Source organism: Mus pahari, chromosome 10, assembly GCF_900095145.1.
Source record: "Mus pahari chromosome 10, PAHARI_EIJ_v1.1, whole genome shotgun sequence".
Lineage (NCBI taxonomy): Eukaryota > Metazoa > Chordata > Mammalia > Rodentia > Muridae > Mus > Mus pahari.
Window position 1 is genome coordinate 1807587 of NC_034599.1, and position 17785 is coordinate 1825371.

Sequence of the window (17785 nt, forward strand, 5' to 3'; positions counted from 1 at the left end):
TCTAGAACAACAATTCCTTGGACCATGCTATATCTGAAGTAACACCTTGTGATAATAAATAAAAACCTCTTAGAAGCTATTAACATAGAAGAACATGTGATTTAACCAATCAGAAAACTAAGACTGTCATTTTATGACTATAACAAAGCTTTCCACCACATCAATGTATCTGCTTTTTAAGCTTGCCGATGCATTTTAAACTTGCCTTGGTTTATATCTTTCTTTGTTCTCCAAAACTAGAAATACTTGATGAAACTTTCCATGTTGGAACTAGGAATTTGGGGTAACATAAATCTGTGTTCTTGGGTATAGTCACTCACAGTGACTCCAGAATAAACGTATCTATTTATTACCTTTAAGGTAAGAGCTGTGGGGTTTTGTTTGGTTGGTTGGTTGGTTTTGGTTTTTTAGAACACAACCATCTTGATGTATCCTTATCGATGCTACCTATGCCCAGCAGACACTCTTGTAATTCAAGGGCCTCTCCTGCCAGGGAAGCAAGTAGTTTGACAGTAGACACACGCCTCTGCTTCTGGTCCTCCAAGTCCAATCCTGCTGTCTGTCTAACTGCAACAAAACAGGAACAGGAACTTCAGCCTACCTCTACTGCCCTGCCTCATACCCTTTTTTTGACCACTCATTACCTAATTCCAGCCCCCAACTGCAATAGGCACTCCTGCTAGCCCACAGGCTTCACAAGCCAGAAAATAGTATACTGACTACAAATCTTCTCTTCTACCTTTGTTCCCTCAGCTCCGATCTCAGAGTCTCAGGTCCAGCCCTGCAGCAGAAACACCTGTGGCCGCCTTCCCTGCCTACTCATTCCTCTCCTGTGAATCCCACAAATCCACTACCTTCGCTTCCCTGACTTGTTGTCACAGCTCATTTCTTTCTTGATGACTAACACTCACTCCCTTTCTTTCCTGAGCTCTTCCAAGTGTTGAAGTAAAATCACTTCTATGGTTGACTCCTTGTCAGACTTGAGCATTTAAACCTAAGTTTAATTAGGGAAAGAAACATGCGCACACAGCAATTGTGGTTATTTCTCAATCTGTATCACGCCCTGTTGGAAAGGAACTAACTCTATACTTTCAGTTTCAGAAGCTCTGCCGTGTAGAAGAGAAACGCCATGGCTGGTGAGTTTTCTCTATTATTAAAGGGGCTTGTTTGGAGAATAAGTCATTTGGAAAGGGACTCGTTTTTCTGAAAGCCATCATTAGTTTCTAGAGTTATTTAGGTTAGCTGAATCTGGGCAAAGAGAAGACTATGTAGAAGTCTGCACAGAAGATTCTTGAAGTCTTAATCTCTGGCCAAGGTCATATAGGAAATGGTGCTTTACTTGTATCCTGCCATTGTTGCCATCATTTTTGAAGTCTTAGGTATTAAGTGTCCCTAGTTGGACAGAGGGAACTGAATGAGTGATAGAGATGGTGGCAGCAAAAGAAAATGGTTTATGCTTCTTGAGTTCTAACAGTAAGATATGTGCCTCATACTCTACGCTTTTGTGTAATGTTGAAGAGCAAATGTGGAGCAGAAATAGAAAAGAAGAGAGCAGGAAAAAAGTATGTGAAAAAAGTATGTGACATTTTGCTGATTCACTCTGAAAGAGAGTATGCTTTTTTACTACATGAAAGGAACATACAACTGTTTTCTTGACTTGAGAATTCTTTGTGTCTTAAACAGACAAGATCCTGAGGGCAAAGAGGAAGCAATTTATCAACTCAGTGAGTACAGGGACAATAAATGGATTGCTGGATGAACTTTTAGAGAAGAGAGTGCTGAATCAGGAAGAAATGGATAAAATAAAACTAGCAAACGTTACTGTTATGGACAAGGCACGGGACCTATGTGATCATGTCTCTAAAAAAGGGCCCCAGGCAAGCCAAATCTTTATCACTTACATTTGTAATGAAGACTGCTACCTGGCAGGAATTCTGGAGCTTCAATCAGGTAAGAGCCTGAATCTAGACCAAGTTGAGAGTCTATATATTCGGATGACCAATGTCTAATTGATATTGGTTTGAAGACGACTCTCTCACCTTCAGCTCCAGACTCCAATTGTTGAGTCTGTGGCTCTGTTGTGTGTCTCATGGCTATTCCTATTCCTTCTGCCTTGTCTCCTGTAGCCCATACTGGCCTTAATCTCACCGAGGAAGACTTTGCTATGGTGCATTAATTTCTTTTGTCTCTCTTCAGGTCCATCAGCCGAAACATCTGTTGCTACAGAAGATTCTAAGGGAGGATATCCTTCATCCTCAGGTACACATACTGGTAGAGGACTAATACTCATCTCTTTTGCATTATTATCTTCATTGGGCTGAACCAAGGTTGGGGGTGCTATGAGTAACTCACATTTTCCTCTTCTTATTCTCTGTATATCTTGTTTGAGCAAAGCAGTTCTTGTCTATTTATACAAAACTTTCTGAGTCTGTGTCCAAGTCTTATCTCCCTAGTTAGGTACCAAATCTTACCATTCAAGTGCCTATTTTTGTGGACATTTTATCTGAACACCCCCCAAAGATAAACTTTTCATTCTTCCCCATTCCACTTCTTAGCAGTTTTCTTAATCAGTGCTCTCATCACTGGCAATTGTTCAAATCTGAAACTCAAAAACTGCAGCCTGACTACTTTTTTCCCCTCTACCCACTTTCAGTCTCTGTCTAGGTTTTAATGAGTTCCTCTCTCAAGTTTTCTATCTCCTTATCACACACCAATTATCATAACACATAGTAGCTGCCAACCATGAATCTCTATAGTTATCTATGTGTGCTATAATTTTCTTGTTCACTAGAAGAAAAATGGTTATCATATGCCAATTATTCTCCAAAATTATACTATAGGGTGTTTAAGAATAAGTATGACAAGTTATACTTCTTATTGAACTTAACTTGCATAAATAAATATTAAACAAATATTTATTTAAAACTATCCCTGAGTTAAAGCTACCTACCAGCATTTCAGGCATAATAACAATAATGCAAACTCTTATTATGATAACATTGAATGCTGTAAGAAAGTCAATATTCACATTTATTCTTACATGGTAGAAGGCTGTTTCTTATTCATGATGATTATAAAATAGTCATTCTTAATGAACAAGGAGCTCTGTTCCATGCCAGACATCTTACACACCTACAGCCAACAGTATTAACAGAACTATGTTCACAGTTAGCCTGTAAGAGACATTGCAAAGAATATGAGAAGATGATTTGTGGAAGACTTTGTAAGCTCAGCTTAGATGTGTCATACATCAAACACATGTGTGGCTTCTATTGGCTATAGCTGATCACTCAAACAGGATATATTCTGGAATGATGATAACAATGACAGCTTGGTGGTGCAGGGTGGGTGAATCCTACAGATAATGAGTACAGATTTGGAGAGTGTAAATTAACTTTACTATTAAAAAGACAAAAATAGACTTCATTTCACACAACACAGAATTCCCACAGAAAATATTTATGTCCCAAATGACAGAAAACCCATTGAAGTGGTCTGCTCTGAAATGGCTCCTCTACATTATGGAGCTGAGGCAGTCAGCACACACCACACCCATTATTAATTTATTTCTTAAGAAATAACCAAAGCTGCATGTTACAAGAGCAGTTTTCCACCATAGTTCTGAAATAATTTCATCGAGAAGACAATTCTTTCTCCCCAGGTCAGAAAGTCCAGTGTTTAAAAAAAAATCAATTATACTACTGGCTCTATTAGTGGTGATTAATCCATGTATTTTCTCGGGATATTTCATCTGATGTGATATTCCCATTTACCTGAGTATTTTATTACATCATTTAAAAAATCTCTAGTGTAAATAAAATTTGCTTAGTTTGTTGTTGCTTTAGACATTTGTGTAGAAGCAAGACACATTTAATCAATTAATAAATATTTCCATATTTTTCCAGTATACTAATTCTTGGGTGTGTACTCTTTTCTACAACCAACCCATTTTTGTGACTTTGTTCAACAATTTGTCTAAATGCCTTTTATAATAAGTTAAAATTTGCCCATTTTGATTGCTTAATTTCTGTTCTCCAGGTACCTTTGTAATTTATTTCTATTTTGAAATATACCAAATTTATATCAAATTATTTAGAAGTATATCACATTGTTCGATGATACTGAACTTGGAATCCAATAAAAGCCTCAGGAGCTACTGGCATAAACCATTGTAAAAAAAAACACTTCTTTCGAGACAGATGCAGTCAAAATGAGTGATATGAATTCACAAAATTTGCATATTAATTTTATCACTTACCATTCTATTCTATCTTGCTTTTCTTCTGCTTCATGTATTCAGTATTGTTCCTTCCTTGATAATGTGAAAACACAATGGGAAGCAATGCTGGGTCAGAGGATCATTTCTAAAAAAGTACTTGATGCCTAATATTTTGTATAACATTTTATAAATTAGGTAAACTTATTTTTAAATTATTACTGTAATCACATAAGAAATATTTTCTACCCACCCCCACCACTTAAAATTTTATTCTAGTCTCAAATACTTTCTAAAATAATACTCGTTGCTTTGTTTTTATCTAAATTATTTGTAAAAATATTAATCCCAAGGCAGATCCTCCATCGCATCATTAGGGATCTCTCTGACTTCAAATATGTTCCATTAACTATGATCAGTATCTTTTTCTACAATGTGGTATTGAACCCACAGTTGCCCTCACCCATCTTCACATGTAGCTAAGACTGTAAGAGAATAGATTTGAGACCACTAGAGTTGAATCCACTCATGTGCATTTTTCTTCTCATACAGAAACAAAGGAAGAACAGAACAAAGACTGTGGCACATGTTCAGAACTGACTGGGAGCCTCAAGTTTTGCCCTTTAGAAAAAGCCCAGAAGATATGGAAAGAAAATTCTTCAGAGGTGCTGTGCTCCAGAATCCAGGATGAAACAAGCTGAAGAGTCCTGAGGCTATCCTGAAGGGTGGTGGTTCTGTGTCATAGCCAAGTTTGTTGCCGTGTCCCAAATTTAGAGATTAGGAACCTAAGTCAGATGTGGATCCACTGTTACTTCCACAGTCTATGAAACCCACCCCCACACAAACAAACAAACAAACAAACAAAAAACAGTTTGTCAATTTAAAGATCCTAACTACTACCCCTTCATTTTCTTAAAATCTCACTTTCAAATAAGGGCAGATGCTTAGAGCCTACCTGGTGTTTTCTAGACTCTATTAGTTCTCATGAATTAAGGTTCAATTTCCATCCTAGTCTTGATCTAACTTTAACAAGGTTGGTTTCTTGAAAGGATTAAGAGAAAGGAATTAGGAACTGTCATATTCACATAAAGTAGATAATGAATTAAGCAAGGCTGTTCATTCAATCTTTTCATACAGGTTTATCCAATAATGAATACGAGCACTCGTACACGTCTTGCCCTCATTATCTGCAACACAGAGTTTCAACATCTTTCTCGGAGGGTTGGAGCTCATGTTGACCTCAGAGAAATGAATTTGCTTCTGCAGGATCTGGGGTATACCGTGAAAGTGAAAGAAAATCTCACAGCTCTGGTAAAATTTCTCAAGATATAGAAACAGTGTCCATATCTTTCTTCCCCTTAGATAATGCTAGAAGAGATGTTACAGAAGCTAAAAACTGAAGTCTTGCTAGTTCTGTACTGGTGATATTCTTTGGTTACTAACCACATAATATTATACATGCCTATCAAATGCAAACATGGTTTAGCCAGTCTCATGTAACATCCAATTGTAAAACGTTTCTAACAACTCAATAATCTCAGGATGACTTCCTATAGTGTTATAGTGTTGCTTTATATAACATTGAAAATTAGAAATTTTCATTTCCATGTCACTGACTTTTGAGTATTTATTCAAGGACTCCATTTACTGTCCTTAGAGAAGTCACAGTGTAAAATCACTGGTCTTGTCTTTTATAGGAGATGGTGAAAGAGGTGAAAGAATTTGCTGCCTGCCCAGAGCACAAGACTTCTGACAGTACTTTCCTTGTATTCATGTCTCATGGTATCCAGGAGGGAATATGTGGGACCACATACTCTAATGAAGTTTCAGATATTTTAAAGGTGGACACAATCTTTCAGATGATGAACACTTTGAAGTGCCCAAACTTGAAAGACAAGCCCAAGGTGATTATTATTCAGGCATGCCGTGGAGGTGAGTGCTGATGGTTTAAAGTAACAGGGCATTACCATGGAGACTTTATCATTTATAGATAGACAGTACTGTTCAGTGTTTGGAATTGATTCCTAAATATCAAACATCTATTTTACCACTCATATATCCTGTGGATTTTATTTCAAACTGGTAAATATTTGCTTCATTTTCCACTAAAGAATATCACTATTAATAATCAATACATACATATTGTTCTTTGGATACTATTTAAAAAATATTAAGGGCAAAATAAATTTTTAAGACATGGCTTATAACAAATACTTTATACACAAGTGTATATTCATAAACACACACATACATAGATATAAATAGAAGACAGACTAGTATGTTTAGAAATAGGGTTTAAGAGAAGTTTCAAGACAGCAATAATTCCCTTGGAAATTATTAGTAATATGAAATCATCTTTGAATTTCAAGAGAAACAAGGAGTGGTGTTGTTAAAAGATTCAGTAGGCGACTCTGAAAAGGAATTTTTAACGGATGCAGTTTTTGAAGATGATGGCATTAAGAAGGCCCATATAGAGAAAGATTTTATTGCTTTCTGCTCTTCAACACCAGGTAAAGAGTTTTTATACAAGTCACTTTTGTCTCTGTTACTTTTAGAAAGAGGGACTCTATACTTAGCATTATATAAGACTCTTTTTAATTTATATTTATTTTGCTTATTTAGAGGTTATGATTTTATTAGATATTTTCTTTATTTACATTTCAAATGTTATCCCCTTTTCTGGCTTCCCCTCCTGAAACCCCCAAACATTCCCTGCCTTCCGCTGTTCACCAACACACCCACTCCTGTTTATTGGCCCTGGCATTCCCCTACACCTGAGTGTAGAGCCTTCATAGTACCAACGAGGCCATCCTCTGCTACATATGCAGCTAGAGCCATGAGTCCCACCATGTGTACTCTTTGGTTGGTGGTTTAGTCCCTGGGAGCTCTGGGGTTACTGGATGGTTTATATTGTTGTTCCTCCTATGGGGCTGGAAACCCCTCCAACTCCTTCAGTCTTATTTTATTTCCTGAATTTTACATTTTTGAGGCCTATATTCTTTTACTCAAATATATTCTTAAGGCCTCGCATCTAATTAAATAGCTTACAAATTATATTACTGAATATGGTTATACCATTCAGCTATAGCCTACTCCTACATTGGGTAAACTATGCCTTGATGTACATCTCACTACATTTTTTCCTCCAGTGATAAAAATCACAATGGCTATTGATATATTCTTGGACCATCGATACTTATTGAACTATTGGCTACTGATAAATTCTAGCACATGGATAATCATCTGAAGAAATATACCAATTAATGAGCCCATAAGAATCTGTTACATAGCTTCATACTCATGGTCACTCTGACATTCCTAATTATACTCAGTGAATCACTAAAAATACAACAGACATACACACAGGAAAAAGACACATAAGGGAGAAGGGTTTGTTAATGAGTATAAGAAAACTAAAGAGAGAACAAGTCATAAACATACTCAGATACATTTTACAAATGGAAGAAATTGTCAAAGAATAAATGTATTTAACTTAAAAATACCATACCAAAGCACCCACAGGCTTCTAGGTTAAGAATGCAGCCAGCTTTATTATTAAATTTAACTGTTCCTTTAAATCATTTCCTTTTGTCTTGTACCATATATCGATCTCCAAATCTCCAGTTCTAGAGTCTTCTGAACTCTTACAATCCACCAGCTGAATTCTCTCACTCTTTCTTTTGCCTTCTTCACTCTTCATTATAAGTGAATCAGACTCTATTCTTCTGCTAACAAACCCAGCTGCAATTTGCCTGTATAAACTCCAATTGACTTTTCAGAAAATAATCTGTACTTTCAATGTGCAAAGTGCTTTCCAAAACACCTGCCTTCGCTCCTTTCCATTTATTTCCTTTATCTTACTCAGATATCTGTGGTGTGCCATCTATTCTTCAATTATCTCTTTTAGTAGCCATAGTTATTTTCATCTTACAGTTAAGAACATTGCATTAAAAAATGTACAATGAATGTCTATCACAGTCATTATATTGAATCCTATAGCCACACACTCAGATTCTTATGTTTTTGTTTTTGTTTTTGTTTTATTCGAAACATGGTTTTTCTGTGTAGCCCTGGCTGTCCTGGAACTTACTTTGTAGACCAGGCTGGCCTTGAACTCAGAAATCCGCATGCCTCTGCCTCCTGAGTGCTGGGATTAAAGGCATGAACCACCACGCCCAACCACACTCAGGTTCTATTATTATTATTATTATTATTATTATTATTATTATTATTAGATATTTTTATTTACATTTCAAATGCTATCCCGAAAGTTCCCTATACCCTTCCCCCGCCCTGCTCCCCTACCCACCCACTCCTCCTTCTTGGCCCTGGCATTCCCCTGTACTGGGGCATATAAATTGGCAAGACTAAGGGGCTTCTCTTCCCAATGATGGCTGAATAGATCATCTTCTGCTACATATGCAGCTAGAGACACGAGCTCTGGGGGTTACTGGTTAGTAAAGCTCAAAGCACACATTGCACCTCACACACTCAGATTCTTATTCTCCCAAACCTAATCACATTATCTTCTGTAGTCAGCCTAACTTACTGTTAGATTTTTACCTCCTTGAAATCAGTAGATACACTGTCTGAATATCTGGATTTTTACAACAACCATCTTTATTATGAGGAAAATATACTCACTGATTTTTGTATACACTGAAAATATAGCAGGCAGAATATAGAGTAGAGTATAAGCGCTATAAAGTATTCACCTAGAGTGGAAAGGCTATATCTGTATCAAGGGTTAGGTCTATCCTAATATTTGGAATGTAATTTATTCTCAGATAATGTGTCTTGGCGACATCCTGTCCGGGGCTCACTTTTCATTGAGTGTCTCATCAAACACATGAAAGAATATGCCTGGTCTTGTGACTTGGAGGACATTTTCAGAAAGGTGGGGCTCTATAAGCTCTATCAATTCTACTTTGTTGGTCTTTAGTTCCTCAAACTGCTTTTAATGGAAAAGTTCATATTTGTTATTTTTATAAAAAGAATATTCATTTATTTATTTATTTATTGGTTAGTCAACAATCCATACATGGTATCAATGTTTTATAATCAGAAGTCTTAAGAAATAATTATATATATTAACATATATCCTTACCTTGGTAGAACAAGGAGCAGAATCTAATATTCCTGGGCCCATCATATTTGTCAACTACAGAAAAAATTTAATAGTCTGGGAAATATTCTCATAACTTTGGTTTTTATAAATGCCATGAGTTATTGTTTCATTGTTTATTGTCATGCTAGTCAATGCAATCTTTGTCCATCTTGAGTTGAGATCTTACTCTCTAAAAATTATGGCTATAAACCTTCCTTTTACTTCTAGGTTCGATCTTCATTCGAAAAACCAGAATATAGGCTACAGATGCCCACCGCTGAAAGGGTGACCCTGACAAAACGTTTCTACCTCTTCCCAGGACATTAAACTAAGTATGTCATACCAATGCCTTTATACACTTGTCTGTGTATACATGTATATATGTGTACGGATTTTTGTGCGTGTGTGTGTGTGTGTGTGTGTGTGTGTGTGTGTGTGTGTGTGCAGTAGAGGAAGGTTGGATGAAGACCACTGAAGTGTAGTAAAAAACTGATCCCGATCCAAGTTTCTACATCTGGTATAATATATAGAGTAAACAGGAACAGACTGAAGAGACAGCATGCTTTCAGTTGTCTACAAAGCATTTTGATTTTTCTTAATATTCTCAGATGTTGTGGTCCTATCTCAGGTTGGCTGTTATGAAACAAAATGTTGAGCGGACTGTGCTCTATATGTCTACATTTTATCTTAGTAAGATAAGCACTTACACATTCCTTGGGCTCTTCCCTGTTGTGAGTGTGTATACCAGCATTACAGTGTTGTATACAGATCTCGGAAGATTGCTTATGTTTTTGTAATTTCTCTTTCCCATAGGAATCCAGTTCATTCTTATGTACCTATGCTGAGAATCGCGCCAATAAGAAGCCAATAATTCCTTAAATGATGCAATAAAAATCAAAATAAAACAAAAGAGAAAGGCTATCCTGTTTGTTGTTTTTACTTGATATTCCTTTATTTGACTTGACAACACAAGAAGAGTAACTTATGTTTTTATTATTGTACTTATTTGTAGAAAAGTTTACACCTGTGTAAAATGCATTCTGATTACTATAACCTCATACCCTCTGTAATATTCTTCTATTCCTACAATTATTCTCCTCTGTACAATTCCTATTCAAACACCCATGTCTTTTTTTCTTTGTTTGTTCAAACAATTCCTATTCAAACACCCATGTCTTTTTTTCTTTGTTTGTTTTTGAGACCCACTGAGTTTAACCAGAATTCCCAGTGTATACCTGGAGCATCCACTGGAGCCTGGTATATACCTTCGTGGAAACACAACTGAAGACTGTCTCTCTCCCAGAATCCCTCAGTAGCCAGAGCATCAGCAGAGTTCTTAGACTTGGTTCTTAAATGCAGAACTGACTGAGTGCTATTATTTCTTTTATAATATCATTTGCTTGTCTTTTCTTACAGTCATAAAGCTACCACAGGTTTCTGAACTCCAAGAATTTAATGCTCAGCAGAAGAAATGTATAAAATATAACTGGGACCATGATAGCCAAAATAATAAAAGGAATCTCAAAATGGAGTATTTACTTATTACTCTGGAAGCTTGGAGCAGAAGAAAGCAATTTCTATATGCAATTATCCTTCATGGATTCAAAAAACATGGATCAAAGAATATTGACTTAGTCCATGAACCTTAAAATTTCACATTCTGATTGAGAGTATAAAACAGTCAGTGCCACCAACAACCAGGGAACAATTACCAGATTAGCATGACACTGATGAGATGGGTGATAGTGTTACTTTATCCATTCTCTCAGCAGTATTTGTTAAGTGCAGGAGGAGCTGAAGGACACTTCCACATGAGCCTTTCTAATCCTTCCTATTTAATCCAACATTCCCCAAGGACTCAAAGTTGAATACACCACAGCATTTGTCTTATCCCCTTTCTCTAACCATTCCCCTGATATACCTCTCTCCTGAGATCATGTGATCATGCATTCATTAAATTGTAGCCTGCAACTGCCCCTATGAATGGTCTTTGTTCAAGGGGCTACAAACCAGTAGTAGTAATTATCACTCTCAGCAAAACTTTGACTTTCACAGTTAATGACATGCACCCAGGGTGAACAAAAGGATTGCTCTGAACTAGGTCTAATAAAAGACTAAGTCTGTAGGAATACTTACAGAAAGGCTGTGGTACCATGATGAACACACTGAAATAGGAAAAAAATGCTTAATTTTCCAGTAGAAATGAGTATGTTAAATTTCATTGACTTAGAACTGATGTTTTAGAAAGCAGAGGTTGAATTACTGAGAAGCCAGAGTAGTAAAAAAGCAGCACTGTGTCTTACTGGAACCCTGAAGAATAGCGAAAATGCAAAGGCAAACAAATTCAAAAGTATTTCTTTTTATCTATTTTTGCAGCCAATGTAGTTGTGTTTGTTTGTTCCCAAGAGGAAGGGCTAGAATTCAGGAAAAGTGAGGCCAGTTTTATGAGTTACAGGGGATTTCCCCACAGCAGTTAATGCTTTCTGAGCAGCTCTTTCAACATCTCCTGGAAGTCCCCGCCTCCTTGTGCTAAGGAAATGCCCAGTAACTTTCATTTTACTCTGTGAAGCTGTCTGCACGGTGTGAAAGGACTGAGGCTTTTCTCATGGCTGGTGAGTCTGGGGGCTCTTCCTGAACAGGGGCTATGACTTGAGTTCTAGAATTTAGTCTATCCATAACTTTACAAAAGCAGAGAATTTTTTTAAAAATAGTGGTGACAGAGCAGAGCAGTGGCATAAAAGCCTGATTACTGTACTGCCGGAAACTACTGTGTATTAGGGATTGTGGATATGCTGAGATATATGTAGCTTGGAGCCACAAAGAACTTCATCCCTCACTTTCCTTTTTGGAAATCAAAGAGGAGGGTAAAGCCAGAATAACACACATGAAATAACTCTAGAAGTCTGTAAGGAGCTGTACAACTGTTATATTTTCCTGAAAAAATCGTGATTGGCACATATTTGAAGTCACCACCTATTTCCCAAGCCTAAAGTTACTCTCTTCTTCCATTTTAAATGAATCCATTTTTCTTGCTAGATCTCTGCTTCTGCTAAAATCAACACTGTTGTAACTCATTCATGGATTCCTATCACAAGGTTTTGAGTCATGTCTTCCTTTCCAGGTCTCAGCCTTCTGTTCCATCCTTAGCATTCCTTTCAAATCATGTACCCTTCTTACACGCAGAAGCTGAAAAGTCACAGGTCTGAGAAATCACTTGGTATTTTGGTAGCAAGTGTTCAAATGCATCTTATAATTTCTTTGGCTTTATTCACAAAATATGTATGTGAGGATTAACCAAAAAAGTTGTATTTGTCAGCTTAGGTCTACTATCCTTTGGGCAGAGTAAACTTGTTCTCACATGCAGAAGTCTCTGAAAAACTACATGCATCTAATCATTGCCTTTTCTGCTGTTGTTACCCACATTTGACCAAAGTATCCTGTTTCTAACACCCAGCCCCTCCACCTTCCTGTCTACACCAGACACTCTCAAGAAACATTCAACCTTGCCAGGAAAGGTACTAGCTCTACACACTACTTCCTCTGAGACACTGTCTTTTAATGGATAAAAGCTTTAAAATGTGATTTTCTTGAACACACATCAGTCATTTAAATGATTATAGTGTCTTGTATTTTGTTTGTTTGAATAACTGTTTTTACCTCTGCCCTATATACTTTACTGTACAGAGACTGATGTTCAAAATGATATTCCCAAAGCTAAATAATTAGAATTTAAAACGAGATGTTCAATAAAAATTGCTGACACAAAGGAAAGATCATCATACCTGAACTTGACATCTTCCACTGTGCTATATTTCTTGCTTAGTATGCCAAACCTACCTTGTTTATGTTCTATATACTCCATCACTAGGAGTCCTCACTAGGGTAGTCTTGACTCATAGATTCCAGGAAATTTCCACTACTCTAGATTTCCACATCACCCCTGTCTAATCCAGTAATTTCTTCCTGTACCCCCACCCTGCATTATTCTAGCCCTATACCTAATCCTTCCTATACCCATCACAACCTTCCCCTAGTTCACTTGCAAAATCTATATCTCCTTCCTAAGGAGATCAGTGTGTCCTCTCTAGGGACCTCCTTGTTACTTATTCTCTCTGGTTTTGTGGGTTGTAGCTTGATTATCTTTTACTAAACATGCAATATCCACTTATAAGTGAGTACATACCATGTTTGTCTTTCTGGGTCTGAGTAACCTCATTCAGGATGATAGTTTCCAGTTTTTATGCAAATTTCATGATGTTATCATTTTTTTAGGACATCAAGGTTGTTTCCAATTTCTGGCTGTTATGTATAAAGCTGCTATGAGCATAGTTGAACAAGTGTCCCTATGGTAAGATGGAAAGTTCTATAGGCTTATGCTCAAGAGTCATGCAGCTAGATATTAAGTAGATCAATTCCCAATTTTCTGAGAAACTGCCATATTAATTTTCATGTTGACTGTATAAACTTATGTCATTATAATTATGCTCATTCTGTTAGACATCAGATGATATCTTACTCTGGCTTTAATATTCATTTCGTGGTCATTAGAATTAGTGTTTGTGTGTTTGTACATACATATTGACTATGAATACATATTGTGTTTGTACATACATATTTTCTGTGAATTTGTCTGTTCAGTTCTTACTCGGTTTTCTTGCTATTAAGGCTATTAATAGGTTGGCTCTCTTATATAATCAAGGTATTAGCTTCGCATATTGCAAATCTGTTCTTCAATTCTACAAGCTGTGTGTTCTCTCAGTGTTTCCTTTGGTTCCAGCTTGGTTGCTTGTTGTGGGAAATATTAAAAAAGAACTGAATCCTCCCAGGTACTCTCTGCCCTGGTGGGCTGGCCATGCACTGATGGGCAGTAGCCGACCTGTTCTTATCTCATGGAGACTGACTCAGAGCTCCAAAATGTCTCCACCCATGTCTCTAAGTTTCCTCTGGCAGGTCACTACCATGCCAGCCCCATGCTTCAAAATCTCCACAGCCTTTTGTGGTTCACATCTGGCAAACCCACGCTTTGTTGTACCTTTCTCTCTGTAACCTCGTTGAACCATGAATGAAAACACCATACAAATACAGTTCAGAAACAATGGTAATTCAATCACTGGGTACAAATAGAATCCTAATCTTGTAAGCCATGTTAAATCTAAATCCTCTGTGGTGAACCCTGGCAGATCTGCCATAGAAACCGAGAGACTTTAGCAGTTACACTTTGTCCTGTCCTATCCCCTATCGCTCTACTGCTGCCTCTCTTCCTCCATCCACCCAGGAAATCCCTTTTATCATTGAGGGAAATTTACAAGAAGTTACCTGAGTAAATGATTCATTCCTCATTCCAGACAACCCCTCCCGGGNAAGCAGAAGTAGCATCAAAATACAGGCAGCACCAGGGCCATGGACAACTGTTGCTTTGATTTTGCTCATTTATTTGTCATTTACATTGATCTATATTAAATGTTCTTACCTGCTTTTAAGGTTATTAGGGTAAAAATCATTACATAGAGTAATGTAAATGGAAATTCCCTCTGTGTTTTTCTGGTGTTACATAATTACTGGTCTAAACTTTAATTATTGAGGTACTTTTTGTTTGGTCTGAGATATAGAACTAATTTTATACTTCTACAAATGTATCCATAATAGCATTTATTAGAGGCAATCTTTACAGATGGCACGTTTGCAGTGCTTTGGTTGAAAGGTAACTGAGGCATATCTTTGGCTATAATCCCACCCTCTCATGTGGGCTTTCATATTTGCTTCTCTGTGGACCTCACTCCACTTTGATTATTTTAGCTTTGTAGTTACATAGTGTATCTTCCCTTCATGTTTAAATTTTGATTTGTGATTATAACCAAATTTGGTCATTTTTCCATTTCTTTTCCTCCTACAGTCTAATGTATCCCTCTTTGCCTCCTTACCCCTAACTCTTCTTGTTTTCTCTCAAACTCATAGCCACTTTTCTTATAATAATTTCTGTTACATGCATATATGTATTTCAAATTTTGCAATGTGGTATGGTGTGAATTTCAAGTTTTCTTACTACTTTTAATAAAATGAAGCTTGATTATTGATAGAGATTTCATTGAAATTATAGTTTTCTTAGGCATTGTGGCTGTTTTAAACAATTTAAACACTTCTGTTCAACAAACACAGGGTATCATTCTATTTATACATGATATTTCATTTCTTTTCTAATATGTATTAGTTTTCATGGCATACATCTTTCACTTCCTTGGCCAAATTCATTCTTGTGCCATTTTTTGTAGCTACTTTTAGTGGAATTTATTTTTTGAGTTACTTTTCAGACACTTAATACCATAGAACAGGTATCATTTCTATGTTAAATATTTTTATAATTTTACTGAAAAGATTTCATACAATATATTCTGATCAATGTTTCCATTGCTTCAATCTCTACCTGATCCTACCTGCTTAACCACCTACTCAAGTCCATGCTCATCTTCTCTGATTTTTGTCTCTCTCTCTCTCTCTCTCTCTCTCTCTGACTCTCTCTCTGTGTCTCTGTCTCTATTTATCTCTCTCTTTCTCAATCTATCTCTTTTTTATATTAGATGTTTTATTTATTTACATTACAAATGTTACCCTCTTTCCTAGTTTCCCTCCGAAAATCCCCTGTCCCCTTCTCCCTCCCCCTACTCCACAACCCACCCACTCCATTTCCCTGTCCTGGCAATCCTGGGGTATAGAATCTTCACAGGACCAAGGTCCTCTCCTCCCATTGATGATCGACTAGGCTATCCTCAGCTCCATATACAGCCAGAGCAACAAGTTCCTTCATGTGTTTTCTTTGATTGGTGGTTTAGTACCAAGGAGCTCTAGGGGTACAGGTTAGTTCATATTGATGTTCCTCCAATGGGGCTTCAGACCCCTTCTGCTCCTTGGGTACATTCGCTAGCTCCCTCATTGTGGACCTTGTGCTCCATCCGATGGATGATTGTAAGCACCCACTGCTGTATTTACCAGGCACTGGCAGAGCCCCTCAGGAGACAGTACATCAGGCGCCTGTCAGCATGCTGTTGTTGGCATCTGCCATAGTGTCTGGGTTTGGTGGTCGTTTATGGAATGGATCCCCAAGTGGGGCAGTCCCTGGATGGTTGTTCCTTCAGTCTCTGCTCCAAACTTTGTCTCTGTAACTTCTTCCATGGGTATTTTGTTCACCCTTCTAAGAAGGATTCTGAGCTTCTGGGCTAATATCCACTTATCAGTGAGTGCATATCATGTGTGTTCTTTTGTGATTGGGTTGCCTCACTAGAGATGATATCCTCCAACTCCATCCATTTGTATAATAATTTTATAAATTCATTGTTTTTAATAGCTGAGTAGTACTCCTTTGTGTAAAGGTACATTTTCTGTATCCATTTCCAGCTTTTGGCTATTATAAATAAGGCTGCTATAAATATAGTAGAGAATGCATCCTTATTACAAGTTGAAACATCTTCTGGGTGTATGCTCTGGAGAGGTATTACTGGATCTTCCAGTAGTACTGTGTCCAATTTCTGAGGAACTGCCAGACTGCTTTCCAGACTGGTTGTACCAGCTTGAAATTCCACCAGCAATGGAGGAGTGTTCCTCTTTCTCCACAGCCTCGCCAGCATATCCTGTCACCTAAGTTTATGATCTTAGCCATTTGTCAAGAGTGAGGTGGAATCTCTTGATTTGCATTTCCCTGATGATTAAGGATGTTGAACATTTTTTAGGTGTTTCTCAGCCACTCAGTATTCCTCAGTTGAGAATTCTTTTTAATAGGGTTGTTAGGTTTTCTGGATTCCAACTTCTTGATATATTGGATAATTTAGGATTGGTAAAGATCCTTTCTAAATCTGTTGCTGGCTTTTTGATTTCATTGGCAGTGCCTTTTGACTTAGAGAAGCTTTGTAATTTTATGAGGTCCCATTTGTCAATTCTTGATCTTACAGCAAAAGCCATTGCTGTTCTGTTCAGGAATCTTTCCCTGTGCCATATCTTTGAGGCTCTTCCCTTCTGTCTCCTCTATAAGCTTCAGTGTCTCTGGTTTGATGTGGAGTTCTTTGATCCACTTAGACTTGAGCTTTATATAAGGTGATAAGAATGGATCAATTCATATGCTAACGCCAGTTAACCCAGCACCATTTGTTGAAGATGCTGTCTTCTTTCCATTGGATGGTTTTAGCTCCTTTGTCAAAGCTCAAGCGACTGCAGGTATGTGGGTTCATTTCTGGGTCTTCAATTCTGTTCCGTTGATCTACCTGTCTGTCACTGTACCAGTACTATGCAGTTTTTATCACAGTTGCTCTATAGCACACCTTGAGGTCAGGCATGGTAATTCCACCAGAGGTACTTTCATTGTTGAGAATACATTTGCTATCCTAGGTTTTATTGTTATTCAAGATGAGTTTGCAAATTGCCCTTTCTAACTCTGTGAAGAATTGAGTTGGAATTTTGATGGGGATTGCATTGAA

General features: G+C 37.3%; 2 protein-coding genes across 2 annotated transcripts in view; both read left to right on the forward strand.

Moving 5' to 3' along the window:
• The first annotated feature begins 930 nt into the window (after positions 1–930).
• On the forward strand, positions 931–10233 carry Casp1 (caspase 1). Its single transcript, XM_021207513.1, has 10 exons — positions 931–1136; positions 1684–1950; positions 2197–2259; positions 4769–4881; positions 5354–5527; positions 5914–6148; positions 6586–6726; positions 9004–9113; positions 9552–9655; positions 10137–10233. The coding sequence occupies exons 1-9, from the start codon at positions 1130–1132 to the stop codon at positions 9648–9650; spliced, it is 1209 nt and encodes a 402-aa protein (XP_021063172.1). The 5' UTR covers positions 931–1129; the 3' UTR covers positions 9651–9655; positions 10137–10233.
• A 1643-nt stretch (positions 10234–11876) lies between these two features.
• Positions 11877–17785, forward strand: part of Casp4 (caspase 4) — a 27499-nt gene continuing 21590 nt past the window's right edge. Inside the window, exon 1 of the mRNA XM_021207366.1 lies at positions 11877–11935. Coding sequence (XP_021063025.1) covers positions 11929–11935 — 7 coding nt within the window. The 5' untranslated portion in view covers positions 11877–11928. The remainder of the gene's footprint in view (positions 11936–17785) is intronic.

Coding starts and splice junctions, on each gene's coding strand:
- Casp1 (XM_021207513.1), top strand. Junction 6,149..6,585: donor TATTCAGGCATGCCGTGGAG/GTGAGTGCTGAT, acceptor TTGAATTTCAAG/AGAAACAAGGAGTGGTGTTG. Junction 6,727..9,003: donor TTTCTGCTCTTCAACACCAG/GTAAAGAGTTTT, acceptor ATTTATTCTCAG/ATAATGTGTCTTGGCGACAT.